Source organism: Echiichthys vipera (genome assembly GCF_963691815.1).
Source record: "Echiichthys vipera genome assembly, chromosome: 13".
Lineage (NCBI taxonomy): Eukaryota > Metazoa > Chordata > Actinopteri > Perciformes > Trachinidae > Echiichthys > Echiichthys vipera.
This window is the reverse complement of record NC_139838.1, coordinates 22,091,718-22,116,950: the sequence shown is the minus strand read 5'-3', so window position 1 is coordinate 22,116,950 and position 25,233 is coordinate 22,091,718. Positions and strand designations below refer to the sequence as shown.

General features: G+C 41.5%; 1 protein-coding gene across 1 annotated transcript in view; it reads left to right on the top strand.

Moving 5' to 3' along the window:
- Positions 1-24,897, top strand: part of samd12 (sterile alpha motif domain containing 12) — a 105,925-nt gene extending 81,028 nt beyond the window's left edge. The window contains exon 5 of the mRNA XM_083926231.1: positions 22,105-24,897. Coding sequence (XP_083782357.1) covers positions 22,105-22,136 — 32 coding nt within the window. The 3' untranslated portion in view covers positions 22,137-24,897. The remainder of the gene's footprint in view (positions 1-22,104) is intronic.
- The last annotated feature ends 336 nt before the right edge of the window (positions 24,898-25,233 follow it).

Below are 25,233 nucleotides of genomic sequence, written 5' to 3'. Positions count from 1 at the left end.
GAGCCAATGTGCAACAGCTGCTGATTATATCTCAGTGTTGTGTTAACGAGTTAATGCTGTAAAAAGCATACTGTAGGATTAAAATAGAATAACCAGTTTGTCTGTAATCCATGTCTCTTCACACAATTATGCTCCTTGTCACTTTAATTTAGTTACCTTCCTCCCCAGGATAGCAATTAAGCGTCCTCAGGTTTTCTGAAATCACCTCATTTCTTGTCCAGAGAGTGATTATCATACAGTTGGTGCTTGAGAAAAAGTAGATTTGCATTTCTGTCTGTACTTCATTCAGCTTTTCCCAGACTCACCCTTACACTTGGAGAAGCAGAGAAGCCGGGGTTGTTAACAGATGGGTATATAACAGCCCTTCATTAAAGTACTGGCTCATATCCTGCGTACCCGAGTTTCATTCGATCCAATTGATACAGCTTACTCTCCCGGAAACCTGGGTCAAGTAGCACTTGGCAAATATTCCGTGTTAATTTTAACCTAGAGTCCTTGATGGGTGTGGTGTTACTGCAACGCAATACAAAAAAATGCACTAAATAGAAGCTGAAACACTTTGATTCTCTTGACTTTCTTTTGTGCTGTTTGTTTTTTAATGTTACCCTTACCATCGCGTACACACATTTGCTAATTAACTAATTTCCAAATGCTATTCTGCTTTCTTCTTCTAATGCTTTGTATGCCTCCCACTTTGCCTCAGTCCTTTAATATTTTCTTCCGTACTCCGTCTCTAGGTCATTCTTTCCTCCATTGCTTCCATCTGTAGTAATGTTTTGCACTGTTTCTTTGTCCTGATGTTGTTTTTCCCTTTATTCCTCCTCCTCTTTCTACTTGGCAAACAGTGAGTACATTATTTGTGCCCATAGCACAGGTGTTTCTGTATGGCTGGAAGGGCTTATACCTAACATGTTACAACAATAACATTCACAGCCAAGGCAAGAATACTATTTGGGGTAATGTTGCTCATCTTTCCTCTTAATTCAGTGAATTAAAGAAGCATTAAGCACTGATATTACAAAAACCACCTGCTAGGACACTATACAATTGCTCAATTGTTGACAAAAACAGCTTTTGTCAACATCTGATGCTTCCCATGGTGTCACAGGGGTCACTCCTGATCCCTCGGTACTTCCTGTGGCAGAGTTTCCCACCTTCCAATTGGCTGGGGTAGCTGTAGGAGGCCTCGCTGCCATCCAGTAACATGGCAGATGTCTCTCACTGTGTGATTACTCAGTGTCAAGTAGGCGGTGAAAACAGGTGACACGTTTATTTGCGGGGCGTTTGGGAAGAAAGCTTTGACGATTAGTCATCATTTGTGCAAATGTTCCCTCTCTTCACTTTCATTTTTCCGAAGAGACCGTTCTTGGTTTAAAATTTTAAAAAAAAAAGGTTGCCACACATTGCATTCGAGTACTCTGGCAAAAGCAGTGTGTTTTACTCCTACACCAGTAGACTTCCCCATAGAACCATAGACTGCAGTTATCTATTTAGATAAAAAGCCTACCTGACACCTGGAGGACCGATGAATATGATGACTACCTCACTGCACGCCTGGCAGCAAGAAAATGCTTGAGCACTACAGTCCAGTTTGTGTCTAGTGTACTCATGTAACACTTACTACTCACTACAGTGATCTGCTCCACTACCGTCCTGCATTCATCTGTAGGGGACAACTTCTGCAGCCTCCCACTAACCCAGTTTAACAGGAACTTGTCTCTCCCTAATAGGTCAAATGTATTTTTATGTCAGGCCATCTGTCCATGCGTGCAGGATATGTGAACATGATGTGCAGCTATTTACTGAGGCTGAATAGCTCATTTTACTAAACTGCTCCTGCAGCAATGCATACAGTTATCTGCCCCAGTGAGACTTCTGTATTCTGTATTTCTGACAGAAGCACCCTCTGCAAATATAATTTTCAGTTGTTATTACTACCATTAATAGTTAGATGTTCTCATCTATTGGTAAACCGGATTACGCAGCGTCTGCGTCAATTTTAGATGCTAGGACCGACTGCTCGACCACGCCGACAATATACGGGAGTAGACCAAAAAAAACCAGCAAAGGACTTTTACCTGGGAGACAGTTGTTAGTATCCCATATTAAACTAAAAGACAACGTTCTTAACTAACAACACAAATGTCAGTAGTTTAACCCAAACCACAATCTAAGCCAAGTCACTTTGTTGCCCAAACCTAACCAAGCAAAGTTTGTTTTATTTGAATTCTCAACAGGACTCCCAGAGCGTTAAAAAGAGACGCCAAGGGGTCTCGACCAAAGTAACAGGGGCCGTTACCATGTGAATATACGATAACAGCCTTCTGAACCCACTGGTAGGTGTAGCATGCCCCTTTCTGACCCATAGCTGTGAGGCTGATAATAACGCCCTATCCTTGGGTCCGGGACTGTTGGTTGGACAAAACAGACATTTGGAGATGTCTGAGAAAACGTGATGGGCTTTTGTTCACAATTTTCTTGATTTTTTTAGACTAAAGAATTAACAAATATATAATACAATGCTTTATTTTTATTTCATGTGAACAACATAGCTACTAACAAAATTGCTAAAAAAAAAAAAAGAAACACTTATTTCAAACTGTATCCTTGTGTTGATCTCATCCACTTTGTGTTGATGTTTTTTTCCGTTGCAATCTAAATTGAGTCAACACTAGTCAATTGGTGTAACATCAGGCCCTTTTTTAAGTAGACAGACACTCAAAGGTTTGAAACCAGGCTAAGGATAATGAGAGAAGGAAGAACTGCTCTGTGATCTGAAAAAAGACGAGTGCTTGATTATAAGAGGCACTCCCAATCTTGAGGTTATTCAAGTGTCAGGCAATCCAAACAGATCACATCTCAAGTGTCAGATGTCTGAAAACATTCTCCAAATGCATATATTTCTGCAGATCTTTCAACTAACGTGTGTCTAATGCATCTAGCAAATAAAGTTGATCCTTAACAACATTGAGGCAGATACACTATCAGCTTCACATTAACCTCCCTCTGCGTTCCCAATGTATGTTGACCCAGACATATTATGAACCTACAGGTAGGCACCGGAGAGCTTGTTATCGTGAGACGAGTGTTCCCCCGCAATGACGCACAGCAGCGAGCATCGCTATCCTGTCGCACAGTAGGAACACTGTTGTCACAAGCGGTGTAATGTGCGTATAATTTGAACACACTTGCACACACATAAAGCTCTGACGGCTGCGCTCTGACTGGAGGGCATGCTGGGACACGCGGCCCTGCTGCAGCAGCAGATATGGCAGTATTGATGGCTAATGAATGTGCACCGTAGATTCCCCGAGGTAATACTTGGCTACGATCTCAAGAGTCTCACCCCAGATGTACAGCACATACGATGATTAATATTCATCATATGATTCCTCCATTGCCTTCAGATGCCCCCTCTGTATCTGCTGGGAACTACACACCATGACACTAACAATATATCCATTTTCACACAGCCGGCTTGATGCAGTGCATACTCGACTGTGTGCTGTGCTAAGGTTAAGGTGTCTAGCTCAAGGGCGATGTGGTGTAGCGATGGCAGGTACGGTCCCGTTGGGAATCCTGGAGCCTCGTCATGTATTCAGACCCCCAGCTGGTAAATACACGTTTAATGCTACAGAGTCGGCAGGGGCGAGCGATGTGCACAGAATACACTATCACGTCAAGTGATTTACTTTGAAGCAGCAAGGGTGTGAGGGACTGGAAGGAAGATTTTCAGTGTCAGCAGATGAAGACTGCCCTACACTATATGAAAGCTAACTCTTAACTGCAGCGAAGTGTAAAGTCTTTCAGATTTTGCAGGAGTTTCTTGGCAGACGTTACAGAAATAATATGCTGAAACCTGTATTTTACCACGGTTTTTCTACTTGTTTATTAAGAATCTTTATGTATTCTTATGTTTTAATCGTAAGTTTAAATATCATTATACTCTGTAGTATAATAGTATTCTGAAATAAATATACATTCATTCATTTATTCATTCATCTTCAACCGCTTGTCCCTGTTGGGGTCGCGGGGGGCTGGAGCCGATCCCAGGTGACATCTGGCGTGAGGCGGGGTACACCCTGGACAGGAGGGCAGTCTATCACAGGGCACATAGAGACGAACTGAGACAGACAACCAATTTCACCTACGGGGCAATTTTAAGAGTCATCAATTAACCGAACACCTGCACGTCTTTGGACTGTGGGAGGAAACTGGAGAACCCGGAGAAAACCCACGCAGACACGGAGAGAACATGCAAACTCCACACAGAAGGGCCCCACCCGGGATTCAAACCAGGAACCCTCTTGCTGTGAGGCGACAGTGCTAACCAACAGCACCACCAAAGTAACTCACATTAAAGTAAATTGAAGTGTTGTTTTGGGACTCATGTAAATCTGATTTTCCCTTTCCTTATAGCTCCGTTTTGGTCTCCACCAACTTCTAAGAAAAATATCTGGCTCTTCAGCTGTTAAATACTCCACTATGTTAAACAGATAGTCACTGACTGTGTTTGTCTGAGAGTGAACCAAAACAGTGAAGTTTTGAGCTGTAAAATCAAAACAATGAGCTGAAAGATGCTAAGACGTTTCTTTGAGCTGAGGGAAAATGCGGAGTCAGATGATACATCTCTGTGGGGTTGTCACCACAAATGGCCCCTTTCATAGTACACATGCTCATTTTTCATTATTCATATAAAAAAATATTGATCCGTGCAGCTTTAAGAGCAAGAGCTCTTTTGTAGACTCAGCATTTGGAACTTAGATACAAATTTCTGCACCGGCAATAAACAACATGTCTTGTGGCACTGCAGCCACAAAACATCATGTCTATTGAGTGAGGGTAATAATGTTCCCCATTTGTGCCTGCAGATACTCACTCTATTGCAGTTACTATGCTGTTGCTATCATTGTCTGTATTGCACTGGCCTCCCACACAAATTGAATGCAACAAGTTCACTGCTGTTCTCTGGGGGTTGTTCAAATGCATTGTGGGAAATCTATGGAAAAGCCAAATCAATCTGAGTGAGAGTGGGTGCGCCAGAATGTACTTTTCACACAACAGCCCACAGAGAGCATTGAACATCTCAGACAGTACGGCTGCCCAAGGTAAGACTTTCTGTTAACCCCAAATATTTGAGATTCTACATTCTATGAGTTTCATGTTTCAAATTGTCAAATGAACTTTCATCTCTAGAAAAAAATAACTGAATTTCCTCCCTGCACTTTTAGCATACTCTTCAATATTTAACTTACAGGGCAACGTAACACTGTCTGCCTGATGACACTTTGTGAGATGTGTCTTGCTTGTAAATACGTAAGTTTCAGCAGCAGCAGAAAGTGCGAGTAACAAGAAATTTGAAACTGAGTGGTGATCAACAGCTTTAGGTTTATCTTCAGCAGCTCAGCATCTCAATTAAGCTCATAAATGTCATTTCCAATGCACACGCCTGCGTTAGTCCTAATTTATGTGAGACATAACGTTAGTTGTAATTATGCCCTGTAATGGCTCTAAATGTGGAGCACAATGTCGCTTATTCAGGTGTGCCTGCATTTCCTGCTTTTCCGATTGCTGGAAAACAAATAAAAAAAACTTGGCAATCAACGTCCGAGAAGGCGATCCTTCCCACTACACCCACGCACACTCTCGAACACTTGAACGAGAAGCTTTCATGCACCAGCGGAAGCAATTGTTTGTGGAATTGATTACTTGGTTAATTACCAGACAAGCAAATTGTTTTAAACTTGAAATCCCAGAGCCACTCTAGGGGAATTAAAGTGTTTTGAAAAGTTTTCAGTAGAGAGGAAAATGAAATTGTCTTTTTATGGTGATTGTTTATGCTGCTGAAAGTAAAGCTTTGCACTTCCACCTAGGTTTATCAGCTGAGTATACAGAGCACCTCCCCAAAGAGGAGAACTGTGGAAGATTCATCACTTATTTAATTCATCCTCTACACCGAGAGAATATATATATTCAATGTTGCACCTTTGGAAACTGCATCCAAAAGCTGAAAGCTGCTTCTTTAAGTTGTCGCTGTTTGAAAGAGGATAATGATGCCATCAGTGGCAATGGTGCCTTCAGGGACAGAACGGGTGCGTGAGTCAGATTAAATGGAAATTGAGGAAAACAAAGAAAATGGCTTGGGTTTTCTTTTTTATGATAATTTGCGCAGTCATTTTATTATTTTGTAATAGTGACACAGTGCTTTCAATTGTAAAGGTTTGCAATCCCATTAAATAAAGATTGTTTAACATTTTAAAGTTGCAGTAAGGGATTGTTCCAGGCACTTTTTGCCCTTGCTTCAAAACAAGTCTTCTCTCAAGATTGTAAGTAAGTTCCTACCAGCATAGGGATGAAATACATCATAATTAGTTTACAATGAGTCATTATGTTATCCAACAAAAATGAAGAGCTTTCCCACCCCCATGTCCAGCCATTCTTGTTCTCCAACTTAAAAATGTACTTAATTACTCATCTATGGCAGTACAACTGGTCCAACTGGCCTATGACACGCAGCCGGCCTGTCAAGCTTTGAATTGCACAAGTTGTCGGTGCATGTAGGTTCATGTCTTTACAAAACTAACAGCACAAGTCACAGCAATACTGTAAAGAATGGACTGTGTGTTTGTCTGCTCTATAAGCTACAGTTGCTCACAAGTTGACAACAGTACTGTCTATACTCTAGGCCGAAGAACATATGATCAGCTACATTAGTCCGTGGGGTCTCAGTTTAAGTAAAAAGTGTGGTATTTGAATGCTATCACTTCAAAAACACACCAAGCAGTCGTGATGTGCAGTCTGAGGCATACGATGTCTATTGAAAGCTGCGGCGGTTTGATTCTGCATAAGATAGAAGGCCAGACGTGGCCAGTCAGTATTGTTGACCTATGTTACAAAGAATGTCTTCCCGCCTGAAAGGCCTAATCGTGCCTTCTGGCCACAGAAATACTGTATGTAAATGATTGCGGCAAGCCACACTTCACCACTGCTTGTTGTGGTTTTTGGCATCAGTTCAGTCAGCAGCTATCTGACCTGGTCTTTATTGGATTCAAGGAAGTTATAATCAACAACGAAAAATCCAAACGAAAGTATGTAAGCTGAGCAGCATATTGTGAAGCTAATACCATTTTCTCCACCATACAATAAAATGACAAGCTCAACACTGCAATAAAAGAGCAATTCTTTAGCATTACATGCCTTCTAAGTAGATGATCAACTAGTGAGATACGTACCCATCACGTGCATAATAACAGTAATGGAGAAAGTACTCAAACACTGTACTTGGGTACAAATAAACAGACAAAAGACAAGTAAAAGTAGAAGTCCCACATTAAAGAAAGAAAGTAGTTGCTTTAAAAAAATATTTAAAAAAGTAAAAGTAAAAGTACTTGTGTGTGTATTACCTAATGCAATGGAATGTGACCACTGTTTGTATATGTTGGAAATACAAAAATAGTACCGGTTGTGCCATTTAAAATAAGAATGCTGCAGATGATAATACTGATACCGTGGCAAACAATCTCATATCAATTATTTCAAAGGTTATTTTCCCATTTGTGTTTTTCCTCTGACAACTCACACTTGGACTTATGATTATGTGTCTCAGAATTAGTTGTTTTGAGATGAATGTCTGTCAATAAAGAGAAAAAAAAAACGAATAAGTCAACACACATAGTGACCGGGCTCGGAAAGAACAGGCTTGCATGCAATTACATCTTACTGCCAAAGAGGCCGCTAGAAACAAGGTATCGCAGTTCTTACGGAGTACATCTTTAATGACAAAGTACTTGTACTTTCCACCACTGAATATCAGACCCTTTAAACAAGATTCTCCTTTTAAAACAAGTCCACTGGAAACTTTGAAGTCTATCACGGTGTTTTCAAGCTTTGGAGTTAACTTTAGCCTCATTAGCTAGCTACAGCTGGTAAAATCACAGGGCAACTTCAAATCAGTATGTTGCTGGCTAGAAATGAAAAGCCTGCCTTTGTTTGACCTCTATCTGAAAGCAAGGACCCGTCTGTTATGAAAATGACTAAGAAGTTTAAGTGGTAAATCTGCTACAGTTATCATTGTAAACTGAATTATGTGCCGTGCGAGAATGGAACGCTTGACAGCCTTAACAACGGTTGCTAAGGGGTGGCTGGGCCAAACCGCGCAGAGAAACATGCTGTTTCAAAAATACCTGTGTTCGTGTGGACGGCCCCTTAGTAAACAGTCAATTTTAAATAAAACATGAGTGAACATTTTTTAAAACATATTGAGATAATACGTAACTCTGTTGAAAGCACCTCCTCTGTTTCTCTGCCTCTAACTTTGTGATGAATAGTTTCGGAGTTTGAACAGAAGGCGACACGCAGCGCCACCTTACCAGCACAGTACTGCTCACAGTTGGCGGAAGAGCAGAAATCTCATATGAGAGAGAGAAATGTGGTCTCGTTACTTCACTCAAAAAGGCAAATAAGAGTTGCCAGTGTTTCTGAGCCAATGGCACCATGTGAGGTCATCATTATTCACCGACAGAGACACAGAAAGTGAGACAGGGAGACAGACAGAAAAGGGAGAATACACCGCACTCCCTTTCTTATTGTGCGCCCCACTTCCCTGCTACATCACTGCTGTCCTCCCCGCTGTCGAGTCATCACATTTCTGCGGAAAATGAGATTGGCTGTGCCACGAAGACTGATGATCCCCTTTAACCTCAGCTACTGAAGCACTCCGCTCCCAAATAGCAACCAAGCCTTTTTGTCTCTGCTCTTTGAAGACCTCTCATATCTTATGTTTAAGTGCTGTTGACTTTGAACATGCCCTGTTCGAGTCTTGATAGGCCGGCGTATCAGCTGAGCGATTTGAGAGGGATAATTTCCTTCAAGTATGCTCGAAGTAGTACCCTCAACAAGCATATCCCAAGGGCAAATTGGATACCACGGTGGTAATAGACTTGCTTTCTGCACTTGAGCGGTATATCATTGGCTTAGGAGCTTGTCCTAGAATCGGGAATGTTGTGGTAACGCTAATTTCACTCATGCCTGGTGGCTTTGGTTACAATGAATGGAGAATTTACAAGTGACTACACACATCTAAATGCGATAACATGGTTGGAGTTAGTGGGTTAAACAAAAAGGCTACTGTGATACTGAGAAACAAGGGGCTAAATGTATTTCATAACAACACAGACCATTGTAAAGACATTATTTCTTTAAGCCTGTGAATGTTCTCATTTGTCCAGGTCATTGTTATCCTCAAAGCAATTTCAGTCAAAAACAACTGGACTGGTTGTTTGTCTAGGAAGACGTTTCACCTCTCATCCAAGAGGCTTCATCAGTTCATGTACGCATCTGACCAGGCTGGGACTGGTGCCAACTTATTTCTTTAGGCTATTAGCTAATGTAACTCACTGTACTCTGCAACCAGTAGCTCTTTAGCACGATCTGTCAGCAGATTGATTGGTTGGTTGGTAGGTTGTTCCACAAAAATGGCCACCGTTTTTGTCCTGGGAGGCTGAAATTTTCCGATCACAAGTCTGTTCTGTTCTATAAACTATTGCGACAATTGTTAATGACATCTGAGATATTTCTGTTGATTGTGGTTTACAGGTGCATGCATTGAATTCATGATAATAAAGGAGCTAAAATAGCCACAGCCATGTATAATGACAGCCGCTCTGGCATTGTTTGAGGGCTTTGGTAATACAACGGACAAACATGGTGCTTCCTCTTTACTTTTCTTTTCACTGACGAGTCTGAAGACTGGTGCAGCACAGAGAGGTATCAATAAGAAACCAGGTTGTTATTGTCATATCAATGGTTAAGTACGTCATACTAGAAACGTGATCGTTGCTGTACTCAGACAGGTGTGCAGGAGAATAAGTGATGGCTTCAAAGAAATAAAATCAGCTCCCACACACCATCAAAGTTTAAAGCACCTATTGAATGGGTTGTTTAAGCAACCTTCAACATGCTTATCATACAGATGCATATATACTGTAGATATGTATATGTCTGATGAAGGTTGAGCCAAGAACCAAGCAAAGTACATGCATTTTTTTCTTTGTGCATTTAGTTCGACTTGTGAACACACACACACACACACACACACACACACACACACACAGTTTAATGCCCCAGATTGTAAAGACTGGTTTATTTTAATAAGAAGTTAAGTATTTCACGTCGACAACATTGCTATTCAAACTCCCACATCCCTATGCATTCGACCTAATATCAAAATTACAAAAGAATACTTAAGTTATGGACTATTTTTTCTATTTCGAGAGCGGTACGACAGAGTCGAAGAGCATCAGAGGTTCATGTAACCAGTTTCACAGCAAAAATGAGATTATGACAGGAATACAAGCCAGTATAGCCAGGTTTGTGCAGGAAAACTTGTTTATTTGTTTATGTTTTTTTGGGGGAAGGCAAGTTTCTTAGGCAGTAAAAGATTAAGAGAAAGAGATATGAAGAGAGAATACCACGGATAAAATACAGGGAGAGAAAAGGAGAGAGTGGAAGAATCTCATAGTGACTCAAGACAGGGAAAAAACCTATTCTCTGGGAACACAATGCCGGATGGCGTGCTCCAGCTAAATAAATTATCACGGGGGCTATTTTTAAGCTGAAGTGTAAATGCAGTAATCCTTGGAGCTGGAGCTGTGAAGAGCCAACACACAGAAGCCACATCAGGGAATACAGCTCTGCCTTTATCTCTCCCTCCCGCCCGCCCAGTCTCTCTTCCCTCTCTCTCACACACATATCCTTCATTCCAGCACCTCTATCTTTTCTCGCTTTATCCGTTTCCCTTTCCCCTCTTCGTTTTTCTTTTTCTTTTCTCCCCTGCCTTTCATATGTTAAAAGCCTTCTTTCTGTGTGAGAGTATTTTGCTTATCACGGAGCCCTCTACGGGGACTCCACTGAGTTCTATTGTAATAAACAATAACAGACTTTTGAACCAGACAGGGAGGGGAAACATGTAAGTGGCATGCTGAGAGGCAGCAGTCAGAGGATATTAGGCCACAGTGGGTCATTCTGCGATTTGCAAACAAATATTTCATAGTGGATGTTATAATGTTATGGATTTTTTTTAAATTATTCTGTTCCCTGAGGGAGAGTGTTGTCAGGCCGAGGGAAAGTTTCTCTTAGAAGTCATAGTTCCTTGGTTGTTTTGGTGTTGGAGAGGAGAAGCTCCTCTGCTGCTGTTTAATAGCACATAATGGGATGTCGTTAATCAGCAGCACAGGCTGAGGTTTCACAAGGTTAATGACAACGTAGCCAAGCTCTCGACTGGGTCCCATTCCTCAGGTATTTATCCGTGTCAGCAGGAACCTGAGAGCTGGGGGCAGGTCATGGTTCTCTCACTCGCCGTGTCCACGTCTCAACCTCTTCTTCTATTACCCGTCTCTCCTACCTCTGTATCAATCTACCCCTCTCCCTTTCTCACTCTTTTCCTCAGAGTGTAATACACGTAAAGGAATTACTTTGAAGATTTCCATTTAAATAAATGTCTCTCAAGTCACTTTCACCAAATCTGGTAACACAATGATGATTGAGCCTATGGCCCGCTGATGAAAGCCCTTGCAATTGCAGTATTATAAACTTAATGTCAGTGGGGACCTTCGTGAGAAAACTCTCATCCCTTTTTGGATCTCTGGGAAGTGAGATTCAAAATAACACCCAATTAGCACATGTAGCCATAGGTGCCACCACCTATGGTGATTCGATTCAATTTTCAATTTAGTTTGTTTCAGCACTGAAGGCTTTGTCACAAAGCAGAGCGGCTAGAAAGACATAGAACTGTTTGAGTTTCTGAAAGTTTACAAGGCGTACCTAAATGCACCATGATTTTACAAGGTGCACATGGAAGAACCTTGACGTTTGGTCAGAGTCAGTGTTTTTTATTTTTACAAATGTGCGCAAGTAGGCCTTGGGGGGAGGGGAAAAAACACTGGTAAAATCGCCGATCCTGCCATTTATTTGGATGATCAGAATTGAAAGGTCATTTTGATCGATTATTCGATTTAGATTTGAAATCATAACACCCCGAGGTATACAGCATAGTGATGAATTGAAGATTATTTTTTTATTGATTAATCTGCAGATTATATTCTTGATTGATCAATTATCCATTGGGTTTATAAAATGTCATAAAGTTGTGAAAAATGTCAAACCTAATGTCTCTTCTTTTGCATGACCAATAGTACAAAGATATTTGTATAAATACAGTTTCCAACAACATAAAACAGAGAAAAGAAGCAAATCCAACCGAAATCACAGCTGAGAAACAGTTAGAAATAGATTTCCACCACAGCTCTTGGCCTTTAACAACAAATACAGTTTGTTCAGTTCAGATGGAGATACTTCAGTTGTAATCACATGACCAACCAAGGAAATTGACTAAATCCATCCGGTAATGAAGCTATGGGTAGAAATTACAGTTTACAAGTGAATTTAATTTACTAGTGGATTGTGCTGGGAATATTTTTACCGAGGTCAATAATGACTGTTCAAGCTCAGTTGAGAAACAGTTGTAGTGAAATGGAAAATTATAGTTTTCTTCCATTCAGAGAATTCTAATTTTCATATTTGTGGTTGCGTTAATCTTTATTCTTTTGATTATTAAGTATTAAGTTAATTGTTTGACTTCCTTCTGGGTCTTTTGACCGACTGTTACTGTTTAACTGTTGCGAGTGTTATTATTATAAACAAAGACAGCTTCTCTTTTATGAACCTTTTTCTCATTTTCACCACACAGTTTACAAATAAATAACCAGATGAGAAGGATGGACACATTTATTACCTGATTCCTGTAAACCAAATATTGCCATAATTAAATCCTGCACATTGCAACATAGCCTGCAGTGCCCTATTACAACTACAGATATAAAGGGGAAAGATACCCGAGTAGGTGTAAGGCAGTTTTCTCACTGTATATATCATCATATTGCCCAAAGCTAGCATAGTCTGTTGCAAGTACAATCGATGATGGAGCACCCACCAATCTAAAGCAAAAGTACAACATTTAGGGAAATATGTTTATTTACTCCCTTTACGAGGAACAGATGAGAAAATCGACACCACTCTCAAATCTGTGCCGTAGGTATGAAGCTAAAGTCTGACTAGCTTAGCACAAAGACTGGAAATCTCTCTCTAAAGGCAACAAAATCCACCTACCAGCACCTTTCAAACTCACTGTTAACACTTGGGTGTTTGTTCAATCCCTACAAAAATCCAATAATAAAAATGACATGTTGTTGTTTTTTATGTGCTGGACTTTCTTGGCCAGGCACAGTGACATCCTGATGTAATATCGAACATCTAGACTCTTGCCAAGAAAGTGTATTCACAAAATGTTGACCTATTGGACTCAATTAGTATTTCTACAGCAAGTAACAGCTCTTCCAACCTAATTGTTCAAAACCAGTAACCACTAAAGATGTCACTAAAGCTCTTGGCTAAACCCACCAGGAATATCAGCAAGGTAAAAGTAGGGCTTTCCCGTTTAACACCATGAATCATCTAAAGGCATATCTGCAGAAATTTTCCCAGACGTAGCGCCATCCTTTCACCCGCATAGACGTGTATACAAATATAGATGCGAGCTAACATCAGCATACATGCACTGGAATAAATGAGGGGCTTGTTTTTACTGTTCCACTTTTTGCTCCTTTCCCATCGCCATCTTTACGCCCTGAAGGCCGTGACAGCTCTGTGTCAGGAGAGATATCCTGCATGATAGAGCAGCAGAGTAAAGAAATGGTAGCAAGCTCAGTTTGACAGTCCCCTGCTGAGCAACTAAAGGAAGCGTGGAGGCAAGGTCTGCGTGTGCGTGTCAGTAAATGTGTTGGCAGGTGGCACTGGAAAAGGCACAGTCGCAAACAAATCCTGACACACAACTAGAATACCAAAATACGAACACTTTGAGAACTACCATTTGTCTGTCTCTTGCTCTGCATAAAATAGACTTATTTACTTAACCTCACTGGGTTAGGTTGATGAGGAGCGATGCTTTAAAGAGATAGATGGGGAGAGGGGGAAAACTTCCCGTCAGTTGTTTATGTTGTTGAAATCAGGGCAGGAAAAGAAGCAGGCGTGCTCGCTCGGAGACGCTGAATGAGATGACCTATTTTGAACACACGCTGGGAGACGAGGCTCTCTAAACCTTATCTGAGCACCACAGAGGCTCAAAACTCAAATATATATTGGCATGTATGCTTGTTTGTGCATATATGCATTAGTTGTCTGAACTTACTGTGGAAGATATGATGTGGCTGGACTCATTGACCAACTGTAACTTCTGCCGGAAACCTTTGAGTCAGACAAACTGTAGACCAACATAAATCCATATATAAATTAATAACAAGCAGTCTCCATTAGGAGTTTATCTTCTTCTCCTTTGGCCTGTTGGTGAGTCGTCATAGTCACCGTCACCGTCTAAAAACTAAACTAAATCATAAACCACATAAGCACTGCTGTTGCAAATGTTGAGGTTCATGCTAAATACTTTTAACATTGGCTGCCATTGCATATTCACATCCTGCCCAGTATTTCTTTTTGTATATTGGATGATTCCACATCTCACAAATTGCATCCAATGCCCTGTTTGTAGTTTAGTTTATCGGTACCCCCACCTTAAGAATATGTTTTGCCATAGCCTAAATCTTTTCCTACTATTAACCAGTGTGTGTGGTTGTCTTGTAGAAAGAAATACAATGCAATGCCAGCAGTCTTGTTTGACAAAAGGGTTATTACATCATTGGGACAACAGTAGTATGTCAATATGTAAATAAACACAACTGTGACAACATCAAAGATATTAAATGTGTCAACGGGAATCAACCATTAAATTTTTTTTTCTCTTGTGAAATCTTTTACCACTTCAGGCCTCTGAAAATCCTTAAAAATGAAATCTGAGAAGTAAAAAAATCAATCGTTCTTTGAACTCCTCACAACTCATGTCCTCACTGAGGCCATAACCCATGATGAGCGATCTTACGCCTAGTTATAAAGGGTCACAAGCCAAAAAAGTTTGGGAACTTCTGCTCTAAAGGAGGAGTGCTGTGCTGAGTTACTTTTTGTTCTGATCATCTCTTTTGTACATTTCTGATTTGTTGGTGGTGATTAATGGTAGTGAGGCTTGTCAGATTCTTGCCGACAGACTCCATTTTTCACAGGGTATCGCTTTTTCTGTATAAAAAGGACTTGCTACCTCACAAACAAGAGTGAATGTTGTCCAGCCAGATCCATGTTTGATAACTGATCAAGATCAGGATGACTTAACCCTCCTGTCATCTTCCAGTTTTCACAAAGGCCCGGGTTTTTATTTGTTACATGTGTTCCTTAAAAGCTCCTCTAATATAAGGTGAATTTTCCATGTTCCATGTCCACTTTTACTCTGAAGCAGGTCCAGGTGCTATCAATATACTGTGAAAGTATCAAACCACTCAATCCACAGAGAAATACACACAGCCTGTGTTCAGAAACTGAGTGATGTCACAACTATACTATATATAACTTGAAAGTGCTTCTACAGTGCAGTTACAGTCATTCCCCAGCAGCTGTATACTGTATTCAAGTGTTACTTTAATTCAACATTAAAGTATGTAAACATGTTCTAGTAGAAACCCAAAATACAGGTATGATCCTAAAAATGAGAATAAGGATGCATCCACATCCTGTGATTAGCCGCAGGGTTATGCAGTGTGTGTGTGTGTGTGGGGGGGGGGGGGTTGTCAGTTAAATGGCTTGTTTATGTCACGTCCTGTTGTGTTCTTCAACCCCCTAATGTAACACAAGTAGACCTTATAATACATTATTGTATTCCGTCAGATCGTTTTTCTGATCTCGACATTTTCGACTGCACTTGAACGCAGCTTCATTTCACAGAGAAGGAAAAGAGATGGAGGGACTGAGCTTTGTGCTGGAGCTTGTTGCAGGAAACCATCAACTGTTACACGAACATTGAAAGTTTTTTTGCAGCATGACGTTGCGTTTCTCCAAAAGCTGAGTCCGTCTCAACTGTTTGCTGCAGGTAGCCCCGCGTGACCCCTACCGCCACAGCTTAAACGTACTACCTCCATTCCAAATGAATGGAAAGTTGCCTGAGGACCGCCTGAGGCAATGTGAATGCGGACTAATGGGTCTCCTTTAATACAATACTTGGAAGTATTCAATCCAAGTTCGATTTCTCACTGTCAAAGACTGAAAAGACCGAAACGAACAATGTGTTAGCCCATCTCAACACTTTCCAACCACATCACCTTGTCTGTAGCTCTCAGGTCATTTTTTTTCTAATGCAGAAGTAAATCTTTAGGTCAAAAACCTTCTGCTGAAAACATGAAAACATGTGTTGTTCTGATGAGTATTACACATATATTATAATGACCCACATCAAGTGCAAATGGCACAGAGAAATAAAGCTCGCAGGCTTTGGCTGCACAAGCAGTACTTGTTAGTAAGATGTTGGTTTGGCATTTGTTAATAATAAAAAGAACTCAGCATATTGCTTTCCTCATCCTTTTAAGAACACATCTGAAAGTATCCAGCAGCCAACCTGTCAGGGATCCCCTGGCCTGCATCCAGCCTACTGTATAGAACATGTGCTTCAAAGCTGGATGGATAGAATCAGTGCAAAAACATCTTCGTTCACGTTTTCACTACGAGACATGGCGTGCAGCAGAGAGGTGGCAGATGCGGCCGCACGCTGAGGTGTGCTCTGATTAAACAAGTGAGACAGGTCTGATTACAAATGCATGGAAAAGAAAGAAGGGGAAGAAAGAGGAATGGAGAAAGGAGTGAAGCATGGCAGGAGATATTTTGATGATCCAGACTACCTGTCTCTGAAAAGCTGCTCATCTTTTAATACTGGCAAATCACATTCATCATTTGTAACGGTGGCACAGGAGACTGAGCTACCGTAGGCTGCAGGAGCCTCGCTTGTGTGTGTGTATGTGTGTGTGTGTGTGTGTGTACGATGTGCGTGCAAGCATTCATGTGTGAACGTAAGGGTATGAGACCGAATCCGTGTGTGAATTACACTGCGGAAGAAGTACATTAATAATAGATCAACTCTCCCTTTGTTGGGACGTAAACGTGATGAGTGGGCCTTGTAATTGGTTGGTTTAATAACTGGAGACAAACCCGAGTGTTCTCTGCCTCTCATTCACACACACACACACACACACGCGCATGCAATTACACACCACAAAAACATGCCGAAATTGTAATTCTCTGTCAGACGCTGGAACACACACACTCCACACTCGTGTCAGGGAGGCATTCACACACTGGTCAGTTTAATTTAGGTTTGGCAGATTATAGTAATTATGTTAAAGAAAAGATTTTCCAGAGTAATTTGCCCTTTTCTGTCCTTGAAGACTGAAACAGTGCTGGATGAAGGGTGATCATATCCTTTTTTTTTCCCACTGCTACTCAAGTGTTCAACCAGACTGTGAAATATGTTCACATAAAGGTTGTGAAAGCATCCAACCTTTTATTGTTTTGTGTGGTTTTATGACAACAATAATCTCTTTGATCATCCGAAAATGTCTTCCTGTCGTTGTGACCAGAGCTGTAACTGCAGTCTGTCCTTTATATTAAGGTGCAGAGCATGTGTATTATGTGTCTTTATGAGTCAGAGAAAGGTTTTGGGTGTGTGCGTGCGTGCGTGCATGTGTGTGTGTGCGTGTGTGTGTGTATGTGTGTGTGTGTGTGTGTGTACCGGCAGCCAAGAGAAGTGTAGTGAAGCAACATAAATTCGAAATACAGAGTATGTCATTGAACTGCACCTCTAGGCCTGCTCTACCTCAGAATAATGTGTGTGTGTGTGTGTGTGTGTGTGTGTGTGTGTGTGTGTGTGTGTGTGTGTGTGTGTGTGTGTGTGTGTGTGTGTGTGTGTGTGTGTGTGTGTGTGTGTGTGTGTGTGTGTGTGTGTGTGTGTGTGTGTGTGTGTGTGTGTGTGTGTGTGTGTGTGTGTGTGTGTGTGTGTGTGTGTGTGTGTGTGTGTGTAATGGAGAGAGTCACTGTAAACTACCCATGAAATTAAGATTCAGAACAGAGTTTTCTGAGTTTGTACGACGGTGCAAATGTAGTCGTTTGCATCTGCATGTGACAATGCAAACTGTCCTTGAAATTAAGATGTAGACCTTCGTGTGTGTGTGTGTGTGTGTGTGTGTGTGTGCGTGTGTGTGTGTGTGTGTGTGTGTGTGTGTGTGTGTGTGTGTGTGTGTGTGTGTGTGTGTGTGTGTGTGTGTGTGTGTGTGTGTGTGTGTGTGTGTGTGTGTGTGTGTGTGTGTGTGTGTGTGTGTGTGTGTGTGTGTGTGTGTGTGTGTGTGTGTGTGTGTGTGTGTGTGTGTGTGTGTGTGGAGCAGATAACTCTGAGTATTCTCACTGTTCTCCAGAGACAGAGGGGAGGGGGATTTGAAGAATCTTTCGAAGATGCTGACAGCTTGTCAAGGCCCTCCTACGTCTGTAATGAATTTCAGCCTTTTGTGATGTGTGTGGTCCCGCTTTACTGATAAGTCCTGGCACTAATACAGTTAAGTGTGTGTGTGCATGCGTGCATGCGTGCGTGTGCATGCGTGCGTGTGTGTGTGTGTGTGTGTGTGCGTGTGCGCTGACATGGTGTTTACATGCTTTTGAAATAGCTTGATGCAATGCCATATTTGTCAATAACGCTGATGGATATCACATGGTTGAATTTGCGTGAAAGTTTGCGTGTGTAAATGTGTTATAATAGCCATGGTGTTTAAGTACCACTTAAGTACAGTTCTGAGGTACTTGAGATTTCCCATTTGATGATACTTTATACTTCAACACAACTACATTTCAGAGGATTTCTTTTAAACTTTACCCCACTAAGTTTATCTGAAAGTTACTTGATTTTGATGAGTCACTCCAGAAAGTGGCCAAAGACAACATATGTTTACGTTCAAGTAAAAAAACACTTTAGCTAACTTATTAATTGGGACTGGGGTTAGAAGGAAGTGAGGTGACGGTATAACAGAGTGACAAAGTCAGCGTAGAGAGGAGGATGCCACCCCATCCAGGTGGCATCCCATCAATCACATCTACATAAACACTCATGTATCCAACAGGCAAATGAGAACATCAAGGGAAGGAAACAAACATACACCAGTACAAGAAGACAAAAAAAACACTTGGACAAAGGAACTCAGACTTAACTGTGTTGATCGTTGCGGAGCTAACACCAATATTCTGGACCACCGGTATAAGAAACAGGTCCCAACAGCCAGAACACGCGCATTGAGGAGTCTATTTATTATTAATGAATAAATACAGGAAGTCAGGCAAAAGGCAGGTTCCTGATATTATGAATTGTGACCAGGTTCTGTAATACTCGTCCTCCAACCCGTTTACTGCATACCTGTTTTTTCCTGTTTTTTTCCAACATTACCTCTCTAATCCAGTGAACATAGGCAGGAGGGCTCTTCCCCTTCCCGCTCAGTAGTATCAAACGGCGGGCATGTAATGACGCAAAGGCAATTGCATTTTTATGGAGGTGGGACAGCCTTAACTCACCACTAACTACACCGAAGATAGCTATCAAAGGGTCAGGCTGCAGTGTTTTGCCAGGTATGGCTGAAAGCGACTGGAAGATTGAAGACCAGAAACCATACAAAGATGGACATGACCAAAACATGTGTCCCAGAGAGGCCGGAGAATATTGACATCTAGGACAATTTGGTTTAACATTTGGGTATAATTTTGCCAGTCTGTCATTAGAACAATGCAACCTGTGAACAATCTTAAATTGAATCAGGCCATCTCGAATACTAAAGGAAGATGTGTGTATACGCTGTATAGTACTTTTCCAGGTGTCCACTGGTATTATTCCTACAACTGTCTTGATTTTGTCCCATGTATAAGGACAGCTATCCAGAATTCATGTATATATTTTTGATACTGCTCTTTTGTTGAATGGATTTACATAGAGGACTAAGTACAGTAGGTCTTTAGGGGGTGGAGATAAAGCCCGGAGGCAAAACTCCGGGCTTGAAGATGTCTGAAGTAATGAGACTTGGGTAAACTATGCTTTTTACATAAAAATGTAAATGAGACAAAGCCTCATCATCGGCGAAGAGGTCTTGAAAGTAAACCAGGCCGCTTCTGTGCCAGGTTGCAAATGCCTGATCTGGTTGAGATGGAGCAAAAAGATGATTCAACATTATTGGAGAGAAACTCCACATATTTGTCCATTAAATTGTTTTCTAAACTGACCCCAGATCTTGATCGAATTTTGGACCACCAGATTTGAGTTTAGATCAGGTGTTCTGATATTTAGTGGGAGAGGGGCAGTAAGATATGAGATTGGGGAGACTAGGAGTGTAGCTCTCAGTTCCATATCAGCCCAGGTCGGACCCTCCTTATCTGCAAACATGGTGATCCAATATGTCAGCTTGACAATATTAGCTGCCCAGTAGTAGAATAGAAAATTGGGTAAACACAAACCACCATCAGGCTTAGCTCTCTCCTAGCTTGCCTTCTTTATATGTGCAGGTTTTTTATTCCATGTGATTCCCTTTCTCTTCTTAAAGCATGACAACGATCGTTGCTCCAACTTTGTGTTGCAGCCCTGACAAAAAAGCTCCTCTAAACTCAGTGAAGTAGTCATTTTAACTGAAACCAACAACAACTCAAAAAAGAAAATAAAACATATTGTATTCTTTAGTGATTTGTGACAGTTTTGGAGGCGTTGAGAATGATTTGCACCAGATCAGAAAATGCTAGCAAAGTTTTGTGTCGACCTAGAGGGCATGAACAAAAGACGTATTTAGTTGTTCAATGTGGTGGACATATTGGCATGTGATAAACGTATAAAATGGCATACATTTTGATCCCTCACAAAAAAAGGAGTGTCTTGTTGCGGCCTCTTGTCTGTCTGAGATGTGCAAGTTGTTAGCGGTAGATCAAAGACTAAACTGCTCGCATGGTTTCATTTAACAGTTTGAAGCACAAAGTTTTTACTCTTCCACCTCTGTGCAGGACTTTTACTTGTAAAGAGTATTTTCACATCATGATATTGGTACTTTTACTTAAGCGAAGGATCTAAATACTTCTACCATGACGAGTTTATCCTCAGACTTTTTCTTCCTACACTACTTACTGAACTTTCAAAAATGTTAACACGAATCCTCAGCTCTGTTTTGGCTCTCTACCCTCAGTGTCACCTCCCGCATTTGAATAGAGTAATATATAAAATCACAAATCAGTTTCCTTCCTACTGAGCTCTGCATCCACACAGACACACACACACACACACACACACACACACACACACACACACACACACACACACACACACACACACACAAGCTGTTGTCATAGTCAGGGCTGGCATGTATCTTTGTGCCTTGTCATCCCATGCTCCGACTGAGCTCTAAATGTCACTTGTCTCTCTCCGCTTCATCTGTCTGACTCATCCTCCTTGTCTTCACTCTGCATTTCAAATGCTTCTATGTATGTGTGTGTGTGTGTGTGTGTGTGACACTGACGTGCTGCTGTTCACGCGTTTGATGGACACGCTGCTGCTCTCCACCTCCCTTTGTACGGCGCCTGCAAGCACAATGACGCTCCCTGCATTGATTTTCTCGTTCTATTTTATAATTATGTCTCCTCTCTTTTTATTCGTCCTCCCCCTCTCTCCCTCCTTCTCTCTTTTATCCTGTCTCTCCTGTCTCTCCTATCTACCCCCCCTCCATCCCTCCACCCCTCCACCCCTCCTCACTCTCTTCTATTTTTCTAATTCCATCCCCCAGATCCATTTTTATGCCTCACTGTGCCCATGCTTGTTATCTCGGCCCTTTCTCTTTCTTTCCCTGTTTGATCTCAACTTCTTAATTTCCTCTCTCATCTACGTCACTCCGCTCGGTTCGGTTTTGTATCCACCCCCCTCTCTTCCCCACTCTCTCTGTGATGATCATCATTGTTTCTCTTTTTGCTCTTCTGTTTCTTGTCTTGCTTTTCTCTTTCTTGCCATCTCTGATTTTGCTCGACGTCTTCCTTTTTCTAACTAGAGTGGGTTTTTTCTCTCCCTACCCTCTTTTCTGTTATTTTGTTTCATTCAATTTCTGTTTTGTTTTTTTGTCTCTGCAGCCTCTCTGGAGTGCACTCCATCTTCACCATAGCCTGACAGAGGAGGACTACCCAGTCACAAAAGGATGCAGACTCCCACCGCCTTGCCAACATCCACCCTATAACCTCTTCATGGAACAATCTCAGCTTTCCATCTCACACCTTTGGTCTCCGTCCAATCTGGAAAAAACTCATGCCTTCTTCCCAGCCACTCCTGAAAAGCTCCCGCGAGTTCTGACTTGCTCTTTCCTCGCAGTACAAACAATTCCTCACACCTTCCTGGAACCTAACCATCGTTTCCATTACAGCAGTCCCATCTCCAGTTATTTCTGACCTTTGCAGCCAAACCTCTACCAGACCTCTCACGCTATAACTCCTACACACCTCTCAGAACCACTTCACTCCCTCTCCCTCAAGATCCATGTCCACAACCAAGCCCTTCCAACAATTAATCTAACCACAATTCAACAATTGCCTTGGCTGGATTTCCTTAAAACCATTTAAACACAAAGATAATCTCGGCTGCACCATTGCCTTGTAATTGGACGTTCATTTCTAGTGTATGTGCTGATATACTTTTAGGGAAATTTACCCTTCCTAGTAAAAAGTGACACCTGTAATCCACGTCTTCATTCAAATTCATATGCAGTTTGTTAGTGGCATGTTAGCTCCTTCATCTTAGCACTTAAATGTGTATTTTCTTCCATGACTTCTCTTGTGGTCTAAGGACTTTCAGTAGTGGCAACATAAAGACTAACCACAAGACCACAACTGTAATACACCTCTCCTCCCCTTAGAGCCCAGACACACCAAGTCCACATCAAAGACCTAGTGGCTACAAAGGCCGACTGTTGCGCCTCACGTAGCCTATGTATCAAAAAGTTGCACTTGAACACACCGTAAAATAGGGTTGGGCCCGAGTAATGTTTTCTCAGATCGAGCAGTCACATGGATTACTGGAGGGAGGCTCGATTCCTTAAATCTATTTAAGCAACCGATAGGCTGTCCCATCACATCAATGCTCTCTGTCTACACTGAAACCGTAAAATATGCGCTGAATGTGTGGAACAAGCTGTAAAATATGCTCCTGGAAAACAGCTACAATCCCCGTGCACCAGCTTCCTCCCAAAGTGTTCAATAAATAAGGAGGCAACGCATTTACTTCTCTTGTCGTCTGCCACACACATACGCACCTACAAGACTCCCATGGTCTTACTTTATCTGGCCCTGTTTAGCTCCAACAACACATGTATTTAGGTTTTTGTAGTGAAATCACAAAGTGTATAAATAGGCTAAATCTGACAAAAGTTCTGCTCAAAACAGCCACAACGCTACACAGCTCTGTGCTGTAAAAAGAGCTCATTAACCCTTCGAGTTCCCTCATTTCTAAAGGAGAAATCGAGGAATCAAGGAATCTAGGAACCGATTACTCCTGCCCATCCCTACCACAAAAACTAAAGCCCCTGACCAACTAGCACATACTCTCTGCACCTGCGTCAGAGTAGAAATAACTCTTCATACCAACAGGTGGCGGTGGTCTGTATTTGAACGACGGACAGGTGGATTAAAGGCACTAGTTATCCAGTTAGCACATTAACAACACAACTAAATGTTGAAAGAACATACTATATTTACCCAGCGCTAGCAAACGACAAACACAAACTATTACAGTCTGTTTCTGTATAAGATGTCAATGGCTAAAAAAAATCATCTTATGTGATATAACCAGTTTATTTTCAATCTGACAACCTCTTTAGTCATTTGTTTAGCTTCTACTGCAAAACTAGGGCTCATCATAGTTGACCAGTTGCCCACAGTCAGCCTATTGTGTCCGCCTTCTTTATCACCTCACAGATTATTCCCACAACTGCAAAAGGGTCATACATTTTACACAACCGTGCATGTTTTTGTGCTCTCATAGATCCTGTTAATGGTGTTCGACAATGCCTGGTGAAGTATTACAAGTATTACTAGTATACTCCTCTCTTTTCACCCTCTCTCTATCGTGGATCACTCTATTAGGGTAGACAGTAAGCCTGAGAGAACTCCACTGTGAAAACAACCAATAGTTGGTAGAGGAATAAACACTGAACCTGGCATCACACTAGTTACGGTTAAGTTGGCTCCTCCGAAATGAGCGACATCGTTGCTAAAAAAAAGCAATTTGAAGGAGATGAAGCAAAACCTGCGGGGGAAAAAAGGGATAAACTGCGAGAAGGAAATTCCCTCGGTGTTCCTAAAAGCAGTGCGCTCGTAGGTAAACCGTGAAAAAAGGGAAAGGGAGTGGCTGAAAGGAAAAAAAGGAGAAGGCACAGCAAAAGGGCTTCGTGAACCAAGAGACGCTTGACTTGAAACTCTTTACCACTAATGAGGAGAGAGAAAGAAGAAAAGACATCACAGATAACAAAAGAAGATACTTTTTCATATCCTCCCCACTGTATCTCCGACTTTTTTATTGCTTTGTCTGCTTTCCATCTCACAGCTTGAAACTATTTTTAGATGAGATGTATTGGAAATAGTGTAGAAAGGAGACGTGCTGTGCGCTAAAGCTCATCACAGAAATGTCGTCTGTCAGTCTATTAGGAACATACACTGTATTCTATTTATCTCTGATACTTCAAATCTCTGCTGTCAATGTGAATAATGGCCACTCACTGTTGATATTACGGATCTTTTAACTGCACTTAAAAGCACATGTGTCTGTCATAAAAAAAAACAGCTGTTACTCGGATCATCGCCATCTTCTCCACTACTGTATGTTTGTGCGTGTAAATACATTATAAAACCCTGTAGCCGTTATAATGACCTGTCAATGTCAGATTCTGATTTCAGTGCACTGAAGTGATATTTACCAAAAGCTCGAATCCACGCCTGTGTAGCATGAGCTGTTGTCATGGTAACAACATCTTTTCTCTTCCTGGATGGGGAGCTGTCAGTCAGAGGAACATAAAATAGCTGCTGTGGTTGGAGCGGGGGAGAAAAAAAAGGGGGTCAGAGTCAGCCCCTGAGAGCCATTGCGTTTTAATAGGATTCCATTTGTACACGGGTTCCTCTGTGTCCAGACATTCATTGTTTGGATAGCAGCTGTAGCCTAATGCGCACAGACCCGTGAGCAGATTGAATAGTATTGATCAGTTCTTCAGGACATAC